General features: G+C 43.0%; 1 protein-coding gene across 1 annotated transcript in view; it reads left to right on the top strand.

The window, feature by feature from the left end:
- Positions 1-22500, top strand: part of LOC143293861 (adenylate cyclase type 1-like) — a 378538-nt gene that overhangs the window by 177881 nt on the left and 178157 nt on the right. The window contains 1 exon segment of the mRNA XM_076605169.1: positions 3906-4024. Within this exon segment, the coding sequence (XP_076461284.1) occupies positions 3906-4024 (119 nt within the window).

Here is a 22500-nt window from a genome sequence, read left to right as displayed (position 1 = left end):
AAAATAAAGGGTTGTTCCTTGCAAAATTTTATTGAAAAATCCGCTTCTATAGGAAAACAAACAAACCTGCAGGCAGAAAAGAAATGGGTGGTGCTGTCGGTTTAACTCACTCAGTACGGCCAGTCCTCTCTTCTCCTCTACACAGACCCCTCGGATGTCCAGTGGGTGTCTGAATGACCCAACCTTTAGCTTCCGTCGTCAGAATTGTGGTATTCTTTGTCAACATTCACCTCTTCAGTATAAGAGCCTTCCGTTTGCAATATTTTGATGATGGTAATTGGGGTGAAACGCTGTTAACGTCGTCTCTTTCGCCGTTCGTATGGAGAGAGTTAACCACGCGATCTTATTGTGGAGAGCAGCCCAAATTTCACACAGAGAAATATGTTTGTGACAAAAAAAAAGAGCAATACAATACAATACTATACAAAACTTCAACCAGTTGGAACTGACCCCACTTAATGAAAGAACAATAGGTCCAGGAGAGGAAATGATTGACTGACAATTAAGAGTGGTAACTCTTCATACACAAGGTACACAACTTCAAGTTAATGCTGTTTATGCTACTGATTCAGCTAGGTAAATAAAAAAATTGTGCATTGGAACAAACCCACACACTTCCTTAAATAAAGGGAAGCTCCAGGCTTGGCCTTATACCGATCATTCGACATGTGCACAAAGCAGCAATGAAGAAATGAGCAAACACTAAAACTAGCTTTCTTTCTTTCTTTCTTTCTTTCTTTCTTCTTCTTCTCCCCCCCGTCTCTCTCGTGTTTGCAAAAATAAAGGGTTGTTCTTGCAATTTTTGAAAACCGCTTCTATAGGAAAACAAACAAACTGCAGCAGAAAAGAAGGTGTGCTGTCGTAACTCATTCAGTACGGCCAGTCTCTCTTCTCTCTACACAGACCCTCGGATGTCAGTGGTGTCTGAATGACCCAACCTTAGCTTCCGTCGTCAGAATTTGGTATTCTTTGTCAACATTCACCTCTTCATTAAGAGCTTCTTATTTTTATGATGTTAATTGGGGTGAAACGCTGTTACGTGTCTCTTTCGCGTTGTAGGAGAAGTTACACGCGATCTTATTGTGGAGAGCAGCCCAAATTTCACAGAGAGCAATATTTTGTGAAAAAATGAGCACATAAATACAACTGTGACTGCAAAGTGGAACTGTACCCATTAATAAGAAGATTCCAATATTGCTTAATAATCCAACCTTCTACAGGTCTTCAATTTAACTTTATCTTTTCCTTTTTCTTCTTCTTCTTCTTCTTCTTCTTCTTCTTCTTCTTCTTCTTCTTCTTCTTCTTCTTCTTCTTCTTCTTCTTCTTCTTCTTCTTCTTCTTCTTCTTCTTCTTCTTCTTCTTCTTCTTCTCCTTCTTCTCCTCCTCCTCCTCCTCCTCCTCCTCCCTCCGTCTTCTTCTTTTTCTTCTTCTTCTTCTTTTTCGTGGTTATCATGGTAACCATACAGTCCTGTTATTGGCGGCCCTTTCTGATGCCAGACAATTCCAAAATGGGTGGCATCAAACCTTCCAAGCACAACTGGTTAAAAGGAGGGGTCCCAGTGGGAAATGGGATGACTTCTTCTTCGTTCGTGGGCTGCAACTCCCACGTTCACTCGTATGTACACGAGTGGGCTTTTACGTGAATGACCGTATTTACCCCCGCCATGTAGGCGGGGGTGTGCATGCTTGGTATGTTCTTTGTTTCCATAACCCACCGAATACTGACATGGATTACAGGACCTTTAACGTGCATATTTGATCTTCTGTTTGCGTGTACACACGAAGGGGGTTCATGCACTACCAGGTCTGCACATATGTTGACCTGGGAGATCGGAAAAATCTCCCAGGTGCCGTTACCGAGATTCATACCCGGGACCCTCGGATTGAAAGTCCAACGCTTTAATCACTCGGCTATTGCGCCCGTCTAGCTTTTCATTCAAGATTGGCATAGCCTTTTAATAATCCTGAATATGCTGCAAGAAGAATATAAGGACAATACAGAACAAACGCATGGTTGCCTCGATGTGTGGATCGAGTTACCACTCTTGGTTATTTGTTGACCCCACCTAGCTGGATTTTACTCCCCGCATCATCATCATCATCATCATCATCATCATAGATATGAGAGGTCATTCCAGGCCAGCTTGAAATGACCGTTGGAGGAAAATTTAGCCCAGTTGAAATCAAAATAGAACTCCCACACCTTTGCTTCCGTATGATGGAGAGTTGGGGATGTGTGTGTGTGTGTGTGTGTGTGTGTGTGTGTGTGTGTGTGAGGGGGAGGGGGGGAGCACGGGGTGGGGGGGAGGATAGGGGGGTCGGTAAAGGCGGTCCCAGAACGACCCCCTTCCTTCTGCAATAGCGTGATTAAACCAGGAGTGAGGGGGTAGTTTCTAACTGGTGAGCTTAGTAGGGTGGTCGATCTTGACTGGCCACAATTAACCCCCTTCCTCACCCCCCCCCCCCCCCACCCCCTTTCTCTCTCTGTTTCTCTCTTTCTCTGTCTGTCTCTCTGTGTGTATGTCTGTCTCTCTCTCTCTCACACACACACACACACAAACCGCCGTTGGTATGATCTCTTCACAAACGGGGAAAGAGCCATTGGAATCGTTGCAATTATTTTTTTGCTTCCTTCCATCACAGTCTTTCCCTCTGCTGTATGATTTTTTTGACTCACTTGTGTAAACAAAGTGAGTCTATGTTTTAACCCGGTGTTCGGTTGTCTGTCTGTCTGTGTGTGTGTGTGTGTGTGTGTGTGTGTGTGTGTGTGTCTGTGTGTCTGTGGTAAACTTTAACATTGACATTTTCTCTGCAAATACTTTTTTCAGTTGACACCAAATTAGGCATAAAAATAGGAAAGATTCAGTTCTTTCCAGTCATCTTGTTTAAAACAATATTGCACCTCTGGGATGGGCACAAAAAAAATTAAAAAATGAAGCCTAATTATATGCAAACTGCATTTACTGTTATATTTATATTTTTTGTATTCTGTAAACTTGGCACTTTGACCTCTTATTCTGACACAGCAACAAGAGGAGTCATTATTATCATTTTTTGTTCAAACAGGAACTTCTTTTTGCTAAGCATGGAATTTTTATTTATTTTGCAAGCATTTTTGGTGCAGATAGTAAAAAAAAAAGGGAAATTACTCTGTAAGTAATGCTAGGGGACTTAATTTATCACAAGTGAGTCTTGAAGGCCTTGCCTCTCTTGTTTCTTTATATTTTGTTTCTTTATTCTGTTGCGGCAACACCATGTGTCTCTGATCACAGGTAGTAGGAATAGACGGGCGCAATAGCCGAGTGGTTAAAGCGTTGGGCTGTCAATCTGAGGGTCCCGGGTTCGAATCACGGTGACGGCGCCTGGTGGGTAAAGGGTGGAGATTTTTACGATCTCCCAGGTCAACATATGTGCAGACCTGCTAGTGCCTGAACCCCCTTCGTGTGTATATCCAAGCAGAAGATCAAATACGCACGTTTAAGATCCCGTAATCCTTGTCAGCGTTCGGTGGGTTATGGAAACAAGAACATACCCAGCATGCACACCCCCGAAAACGGAGTATGGCTGCCTACATGGCGGGGTAAAAACGGTCATACACGTAAAAGCCCACTCGTGTACATACGAGTGAACGCAGAAGCAGAAGAACCAGTGGGCTCAGATTCTCTCGCTTCCAAGGCGGACGCGTTACCACTAGGCAAACATTCCACCAATGGGGCTGGGGGGGGGGGGGGGGGGGGGGGGGACGGGGGGGGGGGGGGAGATACATTCCAATGGAGGCTAAATTACAATTATGGGCCAGTCAGGTTTGATCCTGGGTTGTTAAAAACCAAAGTGGGAACGGATAGGCTGCTAGAAGAAGAAGAAGAAGAAGATAGTAGGAGTGGTGGACGTCTTGGTTGTTGCAGGAGAAGCTGTTGCTCAGCGTGTTACCCCAGCACGTTGCCATGGAGATGAAGAGAGACATCACCAACCCGCACACGGGCCCCTTCCACAAGATCTACATTCAGCGCCACGATAATGTCACGTGAGTAGCTTCCCCTGGGGTTTGGTTTGGTTTGGTTTGGTTTGGTTTGGTTTTGTTTTGTTTTGTTTCTCTGTGTTATCTGTGTGCTTGTTTGTCTGTTTTGCTGTTTGTCATTGTCTCTGTCTGTCTGTCTGTCTGTCTGTCTGTCTGTCCGTATGTATGTATGTATGTATGTATGTATGTATGTATGTATGTCTCTCTCTCTCTCTCTCTCTCTCTCTCTCTCTCTCTCTCTCTCTCTCTCTCTCTCTCTGCACCTGCCTTTTTCTGTGTCTCTCAATTTCTCTCTCTCTTTCTGTGTGTGTGTGTGTGTGTGTGTGTGTGTGTGTGTGTGTGCATCTACCTCCTCTCTCTCTCTCTCTCTCTCTCTCTCTCTCTCTCTCTCTCTCTCTCTTTGTATCTACCTTTTTCTCTGTCTCTCTCTTTCTCTGCATCTGCCTCTTTCTCTCTCTCTGCATCTGCCTCCATCTCTCTCTCTCTCTCTCTCTCTCTCTCTTTCTGTCAGTCTTCTCATCTTTTTCCTCCAATCCCACACTTACTGCCTCTCCGTCATATACACAGAGACACACGTACGCAGACAGACAGACAGACAGACAAGGGGATATTATCACAAGCATGCACGCACACCCACACTCACACACACGTACACACTTACTAGCACCACCCATACTCACACACACGCACACACTTAAAAGCGTATACACATTCACATTTACACACAATCAAACACACACTCGTGCACACACACACACACACACTCTCTCTCTCTCTCTCTCTCTCTCTCTCCATCACACACACACACTCACACACACACACACACACACACACACACACAGACACGCACGCATAAACACACACACACACACACACACACACACACACACATATATATATATATATATATATATATATATATATATATATATATATATATATATGTGTGTGTGTGTGTGTGTGTGTGTGTGTATGTATGTACACACACACGCCCGCACAAATGCACACACACACACACACACACACACACACACACACACACACACATTTACATGCATGTCTTAACTTTTTTTCCATACCTCAAGTTGAAAGGCTGTAACTATGTTCGGACAGGTTTGATGTTATTCGGAATCGCCATTCCTTTGAGAAATACACATCCAAAACAAAAAACTGACCAGATATACAGTTCCGTGAGGGATAATGGTTAATTGCTAAATGTACTCATAGTGGTGTCAATGGAAAGGTTCACGAGAAAATTGTATCACCCCCACATTGAGGACGAAAACAAGTCCAGATGGTTGAATATATGATAGTCAGTCGTGTCCGACAATGACCATCAGAACGGCAGAGGAGGCAACTGCTGTTCTGACTATTTGGGCTAGAATTTGATTCTAGCGGAGAGTGTCTTGCCCAAGTACATCCCCACTCTCTCGGCCAAGAGGGTTTTAGGACAGTCGGCGTTTGGATGGTTCCCAAAGGCCAACTCGCCCACAAGGCTGCAGCACTAAGAGCCAGTGCAATTTTGCCTCCCAGTTTGAGAGTCATAGTCCTTCACAAAAGACTAAGCTGTAAATGGTTTCCCATTGACTGGAGAAACCATTGATAATACAGCTCTCGCTTTGCTGTTGTCCCAAATGTGTTGAATAAGCGATTGTAAGGAGAAAATTATCTATCTTTTTTTTTTCCTTTTCTTTTTTATCGTAGCAGATCATTGTGTGATTTAGTGAAACTTTAAGCCAGCCTTTCTTCACAAAGCAAACGTTGAATAAGCAGCCATGCTGTCCCCATACCCCCAGCCCTACCCCCACCCCTGTTCCTCCTCCCTCACACCCACCTTCTTTTCTGAGCCAATAAACTCATTACAGTGACATTTCAACACATCGATTACCTAGTTTGACGACAATGGATTTTCTTCTTCGTGACTGCTGACAGGCACGCACGCACGCACGCAAACTCTGTCTCTATCTGTCTCTGTCTGTCCCTGTCTCTATCTGTCTCTGTCTCTCTCTGTCTCTCACTCTCTCTCTCTCTCTCTCTCTCTCTCTCTCTCTCTCTCTCTCTCTCTCTCTCTCTCTCTGTGAGAAGTTAGGGCGAAGTTGCGGGAGGTGCGTTAACAAGAAGGGAGGGGTGTTAAAAGGAAATGGTAGCCAAGAAAAATCATCTGATTGGCTTCCAAATTAGAATAATGGGAGAGAAATAAACTCATAAACCTGTAAATGTCAATAGCGTAACAGCATCCTAACAACATGCAGGGTATAGGTCACACTAAATCTAATGAGGAAGATGACTGTTGATAATCATGCAATTATTGAAAATGCATTGTTAAAGAAAACTATATCGACCATCCATTTTTACTTTTGAAAAAACAACAACATCACAATGCGTCTGAAGAAAAAGAGACGAGGTGAGATAGAGAGAGAGAGGGGGGGGGGGGAAGAGACAGACAGGTAAAGGGAGAGAGAGAGAGAGATATTTAGAGTAATAGCTCAACATGTACGTCATTCATGTTTTGTTTTTGTTTTGTTTTGTTTTTTGTTTGTTTGTTTTTTCCCTGTTGTCAGCAGGGTTCATTTCTTTAGGAGACCACAGAGAGAGAGAAAGAGATAGAGAGAGAGAGAGAGAGACGTTCTGAAGAGGAAATCAACACACACACACACACACACACACACACACACACACTCCACCCAAACGGTTATATACAACCCCCCACACCCTCCCTTCCCTTCCTCCCATTAAATAAAGATAAGACGGTGGGAGCCAAATCATGACGACAGCAAGTGACGGTCATATAAGGATATCGCCGACGCGCTATTATTATTATTATTATTATTATGGCAGGCCCCCACGGACGGATGCGGCAGTTTCATTTTCATCCTCGCGACGAAACCCTGTCTGGCTCCCATTTCTCTCAGGTCTACCGAACGTAAGTGGACGAGGGTAGGAGAAGATAGAGGGCGCTGGAGGAGGATAGCCGGAGGAAGGGGGTGAAGGGTTTTGGGGCGGGGGGAAGGAGGAGGAGGAGGAGGGAGTGTAGAGGGAAGGGGTGGAGGTGGGGAGAAAGAAGGGAGGGAGTGAGAGGGAGGGCTCATGGTTTGGATATGCAGGCAGCTCAGGTTGTTTGTGGTGGGGTGACAGATTCCAAACAATCGAGAGTGGGCAGCAGAGGGGGATCGTCCATTTTGGGGGGAAAAAAAAAAGAGAATCAGGCTCTGGAGAAATAATACTCCCATCTGGCGAACTTGCACATGCTTGCTGTACACGCGGCAACACACACACACACACACACATACAAACACACACAAACACGCGCACGGGCACGCACGAGCGCGGGCTCATGCACACACACACACACACACACACACACACACACACACACACACATACACACACACACACACACACACACACACACGAACACGAGCACGCGCGCGGGCTCATGCACACACACACACACACACGCACACACACACAGACACACACACACACGAACACGCGCACGCGCGCGCGCACGAGCGCGGGCTCATGCACACACACGCACACACACACACACACAACACACATACACACACACAAACACACACACATACACACATACACACACACACACACACACACACACACACACACACACACACACACACACACACACACACACAGAGCAGTTCTACTTTCCACCCATTCACCCACCCACCGACACACAAAACATACTGTGACAAGAAGAAGAAACCCCCGAGACTTTCTCTTTTTTTTTTCTTTTTTTTCTTTCTTTCTTTTTTTTTTTCCTTTTTTTTTCTTGAAAACATGATGTAGACTTGGCACTGTAGTGGCTCCCAGTCGGCACAAAACAGCTTTCTGCTCTCTTCGCGCTGTTCTCGGGCATGCCCCCCCCGGCCGCCATCTCGCTGGTACCGCAGCCGTCCGTCTTCGACGAGATATCGACAGTCCTGCAGGACGTCAGTGTTGTCACTGCGGTATCAGATCAAGCCCTGTCTTCAACCACTCCACCACTCTCCAAGCAGGAATCGGGACTGTGTGTTTGCCGCCGGGATGCTGTCTGTCTGTCTGTCTGTCTGCCTGTCTGTCTGCCTGTTTGTCTGTGTGTCTAGCTCCCCGAACGAACACACAAGAGACGAGATGGTGTTTAAAAAAAACCCCAAAAAAAAAAAAGGGTGTCGTGGACTGGGATTATGGGAAAGTAAGAGTTGGTGGCAAAGTAGGGGAGGGGGGAGGTGGAGGGAGGAGGGGCGGTGGTGGTGGTGGGGGTGATGGCGGTCATTGGGGGGGGGGAGGGGAAGGGAAGTTCTAAAATCGAGTGCTATGACTTAATAGTCCAGGGTGGGGCTAGACATGGAGGTTTTTGGGTGGGGCAGATTGACTTAGAAAAAAAAACAAAAAAAACACCAACTATTGAAGTTGGTGCTCGCTCCTTCGATCGTTACTCACCATGTTGGGTCTGCTGTTGTGTGGGCTAGATGGGTCTCTCTGTCTGTCTGTCTGTCTGTCTATCTATCTGTCTGTCTGTCTGTCTATCTATCTGTCTACCTATCTATCTATCGCTCTATCTATTTATGTGTGTATGTTTGTATGTACGTATGTACGTACGTATGCATGCATGTATGTAATAAGTATGTATGTATCTATCTATCTATCTATGTGTCAGTCTGTCTGTCTATATATTTATATATCTGTCTGTCTGTCTATATCGATACTCTCTCTCTCTCTCTCTCTCTCTCTCTCTCTCTCTCTCTCTCTCTCTCTCTCTCTCTCTTCACACACACACACACAGATATGTATATATATATATATATATATATATATATATATATCTATCTATCTATCTATCTATCTATCTATCTATGTTCGCTTTATTACTTTTTACATTATTTATTGTTGATGATGGTGACGATGATGATGATGATAATTATCATTCGTAGTAGTAGCAGTAGATGTAGCAGTGTTAACAAAAGTATTATTGTTGTGTCGTTATCGTTAATGTTGTTATTGTTATGGTTGTCACAAGGACAGATTGGAAGACTGGACGATACCTAAAATCTTAGTCCTTGAGTAATAAAATGTTTGAATCTTGAATCTTGAACATATCATCCATCTTCTGAAGTATCGCTAAGGAGAGGAGGGGAAGGGGTGTGAATGGTGTGGGTGTGTTGGGGGAAACTGGGTAAATGGAGGGTGGAATTCGCAATATATATCTATATACAATTACAGAAACTTACGTAAAGGGACTTGGTCAAAAGAGAAGTTTTCAATGTAACAAGCGAAACAACTGGGAATGAATGCAAAATGTCAAAAACGTCAACGTTCTCATTCGCTTTCGTTCGGGAAACAAATGTTACAACGCGAAGGACAAAGTTAATACTGCACAGCATGATGATATAGATTCCTGTGTTAAAGAGCAATACATATTTATTTGTGTGTGTGTGTGTGTGTGTGTGTGTGTGTGTGTGTGTGTGTGTGTGTGTGTGTGTGTGTGTGCGCGCGTGTGTGTACTGGTGGTCGACTCCATACGATCGAAGTCAATCTCCCAACAAACAGTCAACGCGAACACACACGGTTTTTAATGCATCGAGATGATTTCTGTCTGCAATGTGTGTGCGTGCAAGCGTATACACCGATTTCAGACCAGATAGATTCACCTGTTTGTAAACGAAACACTCGAGTCTGCAACGGAAAGCAAAATATTGTCCAACTCTCTGTTGGGGAATTGGGGGAAAAGCTGCAGGTGTTTGTTTGGGCCTTTTTTTTCTTTTTTTTTCTTTTTTTCTTTCTTTTTTTCAGAAAGTACAACAACAAAAAAGAGAGGAGGATGGGGTGGGTGAAAAGTCCGGAAGGAAGGAAGGAAGGAATGATAGATGTAGATAGGTTTGTTGGGGATGGGGGAAACGTGTGGAGGGAGGGCAGATGTTGAGGGTTCCAGAAAGGAGCGGGATGCCTTCTGTTGTTTATGTGGGCTTGCATCCAGTCAGTGTGACGCTCTGGAGGGCTTAGCTTTAGGGTAATGAGGGGTATCTGTTTGCCTGTACGTCTGTCTGTCTGTCTGTCCGCCTCTCTGTATTACTTACTCTCTCTCTCTTTCTCTCTTTCTCTCTCTACCCCCCCCCCCCACCTCTCTCTCTCTCTCTCTGTATATAACAGAGATGCACTGTACTTTGATATTCATTCATTTGTGTTTATTTGTATTCAGCGATTTCTCTCTCTCTCTCTCTCTCTCTCTGTGTGTGTGTATAGATATATATATATATATATATATATATATATATATATATATATATATATTAACAGAGATACACCGTATTTTGATATTCATTCATTTATTCGTGTTTATTTGTATTCAACTCTCTCTCTCTCTCTCTCTCTCTCTCTCTCTCTCCCTCTCTCTCTCTCTCTTGCTGTCTTTCTCCTCCCCCGTTTTTCTCTCTCTCCCTCCCTCCCACTCTGTCTCTCTCTCCCTCCCTCCTCCTATCTCCCACCCTCCCCGTCTCTCTCTCTCTCTCTCTCTCTCTCTCTCTCTCTCTTTCTCTTGCACAGAGATAGTGACGGACAGACAGACAGACGGAGAAAGAGAGAGTGAGAGAGGGGGAGAGATAGAGCGCAACCACGAACTTGTCTTTAAAAAATAATAATAATCAATCAACTAATTAAATAAATTAACTCATTCACTCACTCTTATGCGCGCATGCTTTCACATCTGTCGAAATGCAATGTATTTCAAGGTATTTTTGAACGAAATGTTCTCAACATCTGCTTGAAATTTGTAGTTTTAAATGACGCGCGACAAGCTGAATACATGCGAGCATGCAAGAGAGAGAGAGGGACAGACAGACAGACAAACAGACAATAAAGACAGAGCTTCCGACTGACAGTGGGTAGAGGTGTGTTATTCTATGAATCACAACATAGTTCATGTCCTTGGAAACGCATCTATGGAATATTAAAAGACAAATGACTATCTCTCCAACTGCAGAGATTATTGACAATAACAAATACATTGATTTTATTAAATCCAAAAATGGAAGGTACGACTACGAGTATCTGGTATCAGTTGTTTTTTTTTTGTTGTTTTTTTTTTGTTTTTTTGTTGTTCTCTCTCTCTCTCTCTCTCTCTCTCTCTCTCTCTCTCTCTCTCTCTCTCTCTCTCTCTCTCTCTCTCTCTCTCTCTCTTGTTGTCAAAGAAGCTAGAGACTTATGTCAGATTATTATTGGTAGTATTTAGATTAAGACAGAACGCGTCCGATATAGACAACTGTTTTATAAACATAGTGTATTCTATTGGTAAAGGTTGATGAACATACTGCATGTAATATATTACGTGCACAAGCGAATGTGTGAGTACTTCTTCTTCGTTCGTAGGCTGCAACTCCCACGTTCACTCGTATGTACACGAGTTGTATTTTACGTGTATAATCGTTTTTACCCCCGCCATGTAGGCAGCCATACTTCGTTTTCGGGGGTGAATGTGAGAATGAATGTCCAGGGTTGGGGAGGGAGAATGATCACATGTGTGTGGGCACGGGCGAACAGGCTGTGTGTGTATGTGTGTGTGTGTGTGTGTGTGTACGTTTGTGTCGTGATGAGGTTGTGCGTATATTCTTTTTTTATGGGATCGATAGATAGATTGAGTGATTGAGTGATTGACTGACTGACTGACTGACTGACTGATTGATTGATTGATGTAGAAGCAGATATTCAAAATCAGTTAGCTCTTTACGCATACATGGTGTGGTCACAGATAGACACACAGACAGACAACAGACATACGGATAAGCACTCAGCAAACCAGACAAACAGAAAGACAAAGTGAGGATTCCAGCACTTGATCCTTGTTTAAACGGAACCAAAACTTGGAAATCCAATAACGAACGACCTGCTCAGAGGTGAATTATTAGGGAAAGGAAGGCTGGCATGGAGGAAGGGAAGAGCAGCTGTCGAATGATGTCGGAGACATTTGCATAAGTAGCAATCGGCTGGTCAACGGCTGATGACTTTGGTGGTGTACCTACCAGACACGCGCTACTTTCTAGTGGAACTGCCAAGTCTGGACTTTGGTCTGCTCTCCCGGGACTCTGGGTGAGGGGAGATGGTGGCAAATGGAAGGGGAGGGGAGGGAAGGGGGTGCTGAATAAGGATAACAGGTTTACGGGTGGATGGGGGGGTGGGGGGGTGTATGTTGCTGATTGGCTATTAATGGAGGAACCCCCAGTGGATATTTTGTCATTTTTTTCTTTAAAAAGTGGAATGAGAAAGACAGGCTGTCACTGACTTTGTTGCCGATAAATCAGAATTGAGCTCGCGCGCGCACACGCGGGCATGCACACACACACACACACACACACACACACACACACACACACACACACACACACACACACACACTCACACACACACACACACACACACACACACACACACACACACACACACGCGCACGCACGCACGCACGCACGCACGCACGCACGCACGCACACACACACACACACACACACACACACACACATGCTCACACGCAGCACAGGCAAATGGCCTGCCAAGTCTTTCGTCGGAAATCGATGAACATTCCCTCTATCTTTGACACATTCATTTCCAAATAGTTCTCATCTCACCATACTACTAAGGCTTTAACAGCAGATCAATACAGTCAGAGATGTGTCCTCAGCAAACTCAATTTGGATGATGCTGTCACTGCAGAAAGAGCAGTCCGCAGTGTGCTTGGTGAAAAAGGACAGGCGAAAGAACACATCCTTGCGGGACCCCGGTGTTTGTCAAGAGCTGACGCGACAGTACATTCCCATTTTCGTTCACTAAGGTCTCGCTGTCAAGAAATTGGATATTCTATGCAACTGGACTGGTATATGTCATACCCAGTCGAGTCTGTATTAGATCGAGCTGAATGGTGCTGAAAGCACTGGAGAAGTCAACGAAGAGGATTTTCGGCATAGGTGTTTATTTTGTCAAGATGTTCATACGCTTTCTGAAAGAAAGTGAGGATGGTATCGTCTGTCTCCTCGGTGTGGGCACACTGGAGAGGAGAGGGTCTCAATCCTCAGCAAACAGGTAATGGTCGTTTCATCGCGCCTGAAAGCAGCTGAGATTAATGACGCGTGTCTGTAGTCAGTCGGCTGACCCAGAGAATGCTTCTTCTTTTTCTCCTTCTTCTTCTTCTTCTACTTTTTCTTCTTTTTCGTTCGTGGGCTGCATCTCCTACGTTCACTCGTATGTACACGGGTGGGCTTTTACGTGTACGACCTTTTTTACCCCACCATGTAGGCAGCCATACTCCTTTTTGGGAGGGCGCACATGCTGGGTATGTGCTTGTTTTCATAACCCACCGAATGCTGACATGCATTATGGGATCTTTAACGTGCGTATTTGGTCCTCTGCTTGCGTATACACACGAAGGGGTTTCAGGCACTAACAGGTCTGCACATATGTTGACCTGGAAGATCGGTTAAATCTCCACCCTTTACCCATCAGGCGCCGTTACCGAGATTCGAACCCGGGACCCTCAGATTGAAAGTCCAACGCTTTAACCACTCGGCTATTGTACCCGTCCCAGAGACAGCTGAAATAACATCGTGAACACTTGAGATAAGGCGTCACGGCAATTTCTTTCAGTCTTGGTACCGATGCTTTCAAGCCCACAACCAACCTTGGGGATGGATTTCTTTTTTTTTATCTTCTTCTTCTTTTTTTTAAATTTTTTATTTGAACATATTTCGCACAAAATCTTTATCGATTATCAGGGGGTGTGCTCTGTGCTCTTCAGCTTTCGTCTTTGCCTCTACGTGCTTTCTGTTGAAATCTGTGTTGTCATTTTGTTCGACAGGTTGTCAGTAACGCTATTTGTTTTATACCCAATCATTGTAGAAAGAAAGACAGCACAGAGACCGACAGAACAGATGAATGACGTATGTCTGTCTTATTGAAGAGGAAAAAAAAAAATAATGACTCCGGGGTTTCCGACCAAGAGCACTAGACTGTTTATGACGAACTGTCTATCTCAGATGATTTGAAGCGGGGACCAGAGAAGTGAAGAGAGATAAAGGTCAGCCCACGATATGGCGTCTGACCTTTCCCTGGTCTCCAGCCTCCGATCACCGTGTCTGCTGTAGTCACCTTGACAGATGAGTCTGTCCCTCATGGCAGCTGCCTTTCTTTCTTTCTTTCTTTCTTTCATCTCTCCTCAGTGACTGTTGGTTTCCTTTCTTTCTCATCTCAATACAGTCGCACCCCTCCCCCGCCCACCCCTTGCCCCTCACCCCCACCCCCTCACCCCCCAATACTGCCGTTCAGTTTCAGTTTCAGTAGCTCCAGGAGGCGTCACTGCGTTCGGACAAATCCATATACGCTACATCACATCTGCCAAGCAGATGCCTGACCAGCAGCGTAACCCAACCCGCTTAGTCAGGCCTTGAGGGAAAAAAAGGTGAATAAATAGCAGATAAATACATTAAAAAAAAAAAAAGAACTACTACTAATAATAATAATATGTATAAGGCGCAAAAACTTGATGAAGTCAACTATAAGCGTACATAAATATTTTTTTAAGTAATAATAATAATAATAATAATAATAATAAAATAAATAAAAAAGACAACAATGATGATAAATAAGCAAATAAATGCCGTTCAGTGTGTAATAACAATAAAAACTGAGGTTCAAGTGTATTAATTTAATGTCGTGTGTTTACGAAATAACTTTTTTTTTTTTCATTGACTGGGTGCATATGAGATCGTGAGGTTTAGCAGAAGGTTTAGAATTAACAGAAGAAGGGACGTGGTAGAATTTCATGCTGGCATTTCTTCAGACCTTTCAGTATCTTAAAGGGCACCAAACGACCAGAGAGTTAAAAAAAAAAAATTAAAAAGAGAGAGAACCTCAGCCAATGAGATTGCGTTTGACCTTTTCTGAACTTCCGTTTCCGGTTTCCGCTCTCTTAAGTTGTTTGCTTCAGTCGAGCGTCCGGTGACTGTGAAGAGTGATCCACGAAGGGGGATGAATAGTTGCAGAAATGTGACTTTCATATTGGGCAGTTATCTCGAAAGTGCTTTTGTTCAGTGAGAGAAAAAAATGTTATTGACGTAATAGTATGATTTTTTTGTCTGAAAGCTCTTTTTTTTTTTTTGAAACATTTCATTTTATTTATTTATCTCTTCATTTAACTATTTCATTTTCTTTTAGATGTATTTACTTAGTTTTGTTGTATTGGTATTTGTATTCCTTTTTATCACAACAGATTTCTCTGTGTGAAATTCGGGCTGCTCTCCCCAGGGAGAGCACGTCGCTACACTACAGCGCCACCCATTTTTTGTATTTTTTCCTGCGTGCAGTTTTATTTGTTTTTCCTGTCGAAGTGGATTTTTCTACAGAATTTTGTTGCCTGGGGTTCTTTTACATGCGCTAAGTGCATGCTGCACACGGGACCTCGGTTTATCGTCTCATCCGAATGACTAGCGTCCAGACTACCACTCAAGGTCTAATGGAGGGGGAGAAAATATCGGCGGCTGAGCCGTGATTCGAACCAGCGCCCTCAGATTCTCTTGCTTCCTAGGCGGACGCGTTACCTCTAGGCCATCACTCCTGTGTCCTTATGTGCTGTTATTTTGTATAATTCATTAATGTATATGTACTGTTTCATGTGAGGCGCTTAGAGCCTGTCTATGGGGAGTTTGCGCCATTTAAGTACAATGTACTATTATTAGTTATTCTTCTTTATTTATTTTCTCGTTTTTTCTCTCAAGGCCTAAGCGCGTTGGGTTACGCTGCTGGCCAGGCATCTGCTTAGCAGATGTGGTGTAGCGTATGTGGATTTGCCCAAACCCTGTGACGTCTTCTCGAGTAACCGATCCGAAGCGAACCGAAGCAACACTGCCGTGCAGTTTGTAATGTCAGCACAGCGATGACAAGAATCAGGGAACAAACAGGAGACAGTGGGACTGGGTGGACTGTTTTGTTCTGTTGGTGCTGTTGCTGTTGTTCACGTGTGATAACAAAGATATTTGGTGTGTACGTGTGTGTGTGTGTGTGTGTGTGTGTGTGTGTGTGTGTGTGTGTGGTTTTGTGTGTGTGTGTGTGTGTGTGTGTGTGTGTGTGTGTGTGTGTGTGTGTGTGCGCGCGCACGCCTGTGCGGTTAGAGGGGGAATCAGTGGGAGGGGGCAAATAGGAATGGAGTGTCTGATATGTCCTTGTTCAAATTAAACATTGTCATTGTTTTCAAAAAAAACTACTGTCTGAATGGCCACCAAATGTGTGAAAAACTCTCCGTGTGACAGATGAATTTAATGAATAATTTTCTGTTACATGATTTTATATTGATTTTATTTTTCTACCTAAACATCAACACTTTCAGATGCCGTTTTGCAAAAAAATGGTACACATCTACCTTGAAAAACAATTCGATGAAAATATGAAACGGAAAAAGAGTCAAAAGATACATAATACACTAAACATGTGAAAGGCGTTATTGAAAGAACAGTAACAACCGTTCTGGAAAGGCACAAAAGAATAGAAGCGACGACTAGTGAAGTAAGCAACTGGGTGAACAGAGAAAATCAGCCAGGGACCGTGGCCTTCGCTGTTATGTTGTCAGCCCAGACAAACGAGTGTGTCCCACATGGCAACTGCCTTTCTTTCTTTTCTTTCTTTCTTTCTTTCTTTGTCTGTTAGCATCATTTTTACCCACCTCCTTACAGTCGCCCACACTGCTGTTAGGGTTGTAATAACAGGACAACGATGCACGGAGCAGGCCACTTAAAAGATGTGAGTGGGTTTGAGGCCGGTGTGAATAATGGTGGGGTGGAATTTTCTTGACTCATGTGCGAAGAGGAGGTGGGGGTGTCTCTTGTGTATTACCTTGTGTTAGTGCGTGTTTGTATAGAACGGGGTAGGGATGGCAGGTAGGTGGGTAGGGAACCGTGTGGTATCTTAACACGAATATCAGACCTGGCTTGCTAAGGATTCAGACAAAAACAAAAACAACAAAAAAACATACAATTAACGATTAGTTGTTTGTTTCTGTAATTAAAACTGCACAGGTGAGTTATCTCTCACATCAACGACAAGAGAAATTCATTGATTTGTTTCCAGTCGCTAAAGTCACTGACATTTTTTTTTTTTTTCTCACTGAACACAAGCACTTTTCAGATACTGCCCAATATGAAAATAACATTTCTGCACATCTGCCAATAACCTTCCAAAATTTGGAAATCAAATTTGTCAATGGGAAATAACATTTTCCTGAAATGAAAACACAGAAACCAGAAGCATATGTTAAGGACATCATTACTTAGATAAACAAACAAATGGCAGACACGTCCGCGCTAGGCGTTCTCTATTCGGCCGTTGAAATTTCATTTTGAAACTTGAAGACTAAAGAACTCTGAATTCGTTAGCGATGATTAAAACAAACGCTTGTTGCCTACTACTCTTCAAAAGAATCCACGAAAACTAAGAATTGACAGTCACTTCACCTGAACACGGAATGCAAACGCGCTTGTGGATAACTTGCCAAATTTACTCCAGAAAAAATACATTTGCTGAAAACTTGTCAGTTACTCCAGAAAAAAAAATACAACAACGTCACCATATGAGTCGAACGATTATGTGTCGTTTGAGATCAGAAATGAATCATCTACTGCAGACGATTTCCTACAGAAAAAGAAAGATAAGTTTGTTAAGGAAGAAAAGAAAGAAGAGGAACAAAACTTATTATAGGGTCGTAGACATATGAATGCCATAGCCCATGGGGACGTGGCAGACCAGCTATTTCCAGTGACTGTCCAATACCTAAAAAAAAACGTTCGTATCGTGTCTAATTCGCTGTCAGCAAAGGCTCGATTTCTACATAATCGAAATGACAGCGGCATTTGTGACAAGCGAATTTGAACCGTTTGTTGTATTCCATCCAGTATAAGCTAATGCCTGTCAAACTGCAAATTGATAATTCAGTGCAACATACCGTTGTCCAGCTTTCGTAGATTGGCATTTCTAGTTTCGTTTCAATGAAAAGAAGAGAGAAAAAAACTAATAAAAATGATAATACAGTTGGATTTGGAATTGTGTGACAAACGTAACACTGCTATCAAAATATGAGAGGCAAGACCTGTATGTCTGTCTGTCTCGCTGTACCTTCTCTCTCTCTCTCTCTCTCTCTCTCTCTCTCTCTCTCTCTCTCTCTCTCTCTCTCTCTCTCTCTCTCTCTCTCAGTCTCTCTCTCTCACCTCGCAACTTTTTAACTTAAAAAGTTGGGAAACTCAAATTCGATTCATTGAAAACTTTTTTTCCACAACTTTTTTTGTTGTTGTTGTTTTTGGTTGTTGTTTTTTGTTTTTTTCAATTTTAAGCTGAACGTGTCTTTATTTCGAACCATGTTTATCGATTTCTTGAACATGAGGTCAAAGAAAATGAACTTGGTGACTCAGAAGAGTGTGCCTTTTCTCCACGTTCACTGATCGAATCTTTTTGGCCTTCTCTTCCCCCCCCCCCCCCCCCCCCCCCCCCCCACGCCCCCCTCTCTCTCTCTCTCTCTCTCTCGTTTTCTGAGTCGTGCTTTTGTTGTGTGTTTTTTTGTTGTTGTTTTTGTTTGTTTGTTTGTTTTGTTTTGTTTCTTTTTAATGTTATCTAAGGATTTTTCCCCCCTTGCAATGAAGGTGATATTTTCTCAACATCATCACCATGACAATTTTCCTGTTCTCTCTCTCTCTCTCTTGTTTTTGTTGGTTGCGGAGTTTTGTTTGTTTGTTTCCGGTTTTTTGTTGTTGTTTTTTCAATTCAACTGTCTAAAACCAGGCAATAGTGGAGATTTAAAGATTAATGAGGCTGTCAAGGAGGTTTTTGTCCATGTCTGTTTTATCTGAAGTGATGGAACCCTAAAAGCAATCACGCTTACAGCTGGGTTTCTTGTAATTAGCAATGCTTTGTTCAAACTTATTTTTTTCTCCTGAAAATAGATGTGATGTAATTATATGGATCTGTGCGCAAGCTTTGACAGCTTCTTGAAACTGAAACTGAAGCTGTCTCCAAGACACTTACGCACACGCACACATATACACACACGCGCGCACGCACGCATGCACACACATACACACAAACACATATATATGATGATATATATATATATATATATATATATATATATATGATGCCTTCTTTTGAGTAGCGTTCCGTCAACATAATACACATAATGAAAAATACCTGCTTTTCGATTGACATTTACACACGTGTATGATATAGATACACATCATATATCATACATGCTTGGTTAAAAGCTCTTCGGATAAGTTTACACATTATCCATATGTAAGTCATACTTAGTTACACAACGACATAAGAGAGAGAGAGAGAGAGAGAGAGAGAGAGAGAGAGAGAGAGTAAACAACTTCATTAAAAGAAATAGAATCAGACACTGTTTTCCAATTGTTCACTGTTCGCGAAGTCTACGCTAAACACAAGGTAATAACGGCAAGAAGGAAAAGAATAAGAAGAAAGATAGTAATGTTCATACTACAAAAAAAGAAAAAGAATAATTGTACTGAATAGACAAATAGACAAACATGCATTGCAAAGCACATGACAAGAAAACAAAAACGCACAGCAGGATAAAACTCAAACACGGATCAAATACACCTCTATCTGTGTCTGTTTCTGTGTCTGAGTCAGTCTGTCTCTGTCTCGCTTTTTAAGCTCATAAATTGAAGCGTTTTTTGGACAGCAAACCGACCAAACTCAGTGAACCAAAACAACAACAACAACAACAACAACAAAATTATACGCACTGACAACAATAGAAACGACATCAGGCGGCCGTGTGCACGTTTCCAACCCATGGGCATATGATTATCTCAGTGTTCCAACAAAGTCTAATAATAATTATCATATTTATATAGCGCTGGATCTTGTGCAGAGACAAATCAAAGCGCTTTCGCACCAGTCATTCACAGGCATGCATAACTCTAAAACTGGAGAGAAAAAAAACTGATGACAAGGAAGAGGCAGGGAAAGGAGGCTATTTCGTGAAACGGTGGGTTTTAAGGCCAGACTTGAAAGAGCTGAATGCGGAGAACTGACGAAGCGAAAGATGAAGTTCATTCCAACTGCAAGGTCCAGAGACAGAGAAAGAACGGCGGCCAACAGTCGAGTGTTTGAATGTGGGTATGCGAAAACAGAGTGGATCCGAAGCCGATCGCAGAGAGCGAGATGGAGTGTAGAGGTGAAGGCAGCCGAAGAGATAGGAAGGGGCAGATTTGTGAATACATTTATAACATAGAGTGCTGATCTTGTACTTTATTCTGTGTGAGACAGGGAGCCAGTGAAGATGTTGCAAAAGAGGAGTGATGTGCTCAGACATTTTCTTTCTGAGAACGAGTCGGGCAGCAGAGTTTTGTATGCGCTGAAGGGACTGAATGGATGAAGCAGGCAAACCAGACAATAGAGAGTTACAGTAGTCAAGGCGAGAAAGAATGAGAGAAACAACAAGTCTAGATGTTGCGTCAGTGGACAGACATTTCCGGACGGTACTGATGCGCCGCAATTGACAGTAGCAGGATTGACATGTCTGACTGATATTTTTTTTCATGGACACACACACACATACACACACACGCGCGCGCACACAGACAGAGAGAGAGAGAGAGAGAGAGAGAGAGTCTAACTAACCCCTAGCGTAAGTGAAGAGGAAGGGTGGATCTGGAAAGTTATCAGTGTGGCTGACAGAAGTGAGGTGCCAGACAGCAGGCAGAAACAGCAGGGTACTGTGCTCACAGAGAGTACAGAGAGAGAGAGAAAGGGGGGGGGGGGTATTGCTGGGAGGAGTTTTGTGGAGAAGTGCCAAAGTCAATTGACATCCCTGTAATTACCAGTCATCACCAGCCTGCGCTGCTTCAGACGGCCACACACATACAGCAGGCATTAGCACTCGCGCACACAAAGACGCTCACACACACACACACTCACACACACACACACACACACACACACACACACACACACACACACACACACACACACACACACACACACACACACACACACACACCAATGCTAACGTATGGAGCAGAAATATGCTTCCCCACTTGTGAAAAAGCAGATGCCTTTTTACCTTTGACAGACTATATAACCATTGTCTCATGAACATTTTTTTTAAACAAATACTTGGAGTCCACAAAAAGCCACAAATTTAGCTATACTTGGTGAAATAGGTAAATGCCCCTTAAGTTTAAAAGTGATTTGTCATGTAAATTTTAGTTTCACATAACACAGGAACGAGAAAATTCGTATATCAAAATTGTGTATGACATGTTTACAGAGGAAACAAAACAGCGAAAATGGATAAATTTCGTTGAAATTATATTACAGAATCTTGGTTTAAGACACGTTTGGAATAATCAGTCAACGTTCAATATTCATAGACTTAGCCACGTTATAATGAATAAACTAGAATATGGATATGTTTTATTCTGGAAGAGAAACAAATCTGAAAATAAATCAAAACTACTATTCTATAATAAAATTACTCGTGAATACAGAACCGAACGTTATTTGCTTGAAGGATATCTTAATTATAACCAAAAACAATCATTGTGCAAATTAAGAATATCCTGTCATGATTTAACAACATTCCAAACGAAAGGAGACTATGTTTACAATGTCAAACAATAGAGGATGAATATCATTTCTTAGATGACTGCGAATTAGACAAAGAAATTAGAATATAATTCATACCAAAAATTCAAAATTCCATTCCAAATATTATTAAACCCAGTCAGCTAATACGTCATAGCGTGCAGGAGTGATTCAATCTCTTGTTCAATATTTATCGATTTTGTTTTGCTTTTTTGTGCGTGGTTTCATGTAACTTTGCATGCGTGTCTTATAAACCTTGTTCAGGTTTATTTGACATTAAAATTGATTCTGATTCTGGTTCTGATTACGATTCTGATTCTGATTCTGATTCACACACACACGCACGCACGCACGCACGCACGCACGCACGCACGCACACACACACACACACACACACACACACACACACACACACACACATCTCTGCCTCTCACTTTTCTCTCAGAGGAAAAGAGAAAGTTGACAATGCACAGCGAAAAATGGAAATGTAAAACACGCAGAATTAAGGACTGGGCTTTTTGGCATCGAACTTTAAATCCTTTGATGTTCCCCGGTGGATGTAGATCTGTGGGCGTGAGTGTGGGCGTGAGTGTGTGGTGTTTGAATGGTCACGATCACTGTAAGACGCAGGCAGGATCAGTCTCCTTTTTTCACAGACTTTGTTTCCGGCCAAACCACAATGCCAATGGAGTGATGGTCTAGATGTAACGCGTCCGCATAGAAAGCGAGATAATCTGATCGCACTGGTTCGAATCACACCGGCAGTCGCCAGTATTTTCTCCCCGCTCAACAAGACCTTGAGTGGTGGTCTGGACGCTAGTCATTCGGATGAGACGACAAACCGAGGTCCC

The sequence above is a fragment of the Babylonia areolata genome, chromosome 19 (genome assembly GCF_041734735.1).
Source record: "Babylonia areolata isolate BAREFJ2019XMU chromosome 19, ASM4173473v1, whole genome shotgun sequence".
NCBI classification, from domain to species: Eukaryota; Metazoa; Mollusca; class Gastropoda; order Neogastropoda; family Buccinidae; genus Babylonia; species Babylonia areolata.
The sequence above is the reverse complement of the archived record's forward strand: the minus strand, read 5'-3'. Positions and strand labels throughout refer to the sequence as shown.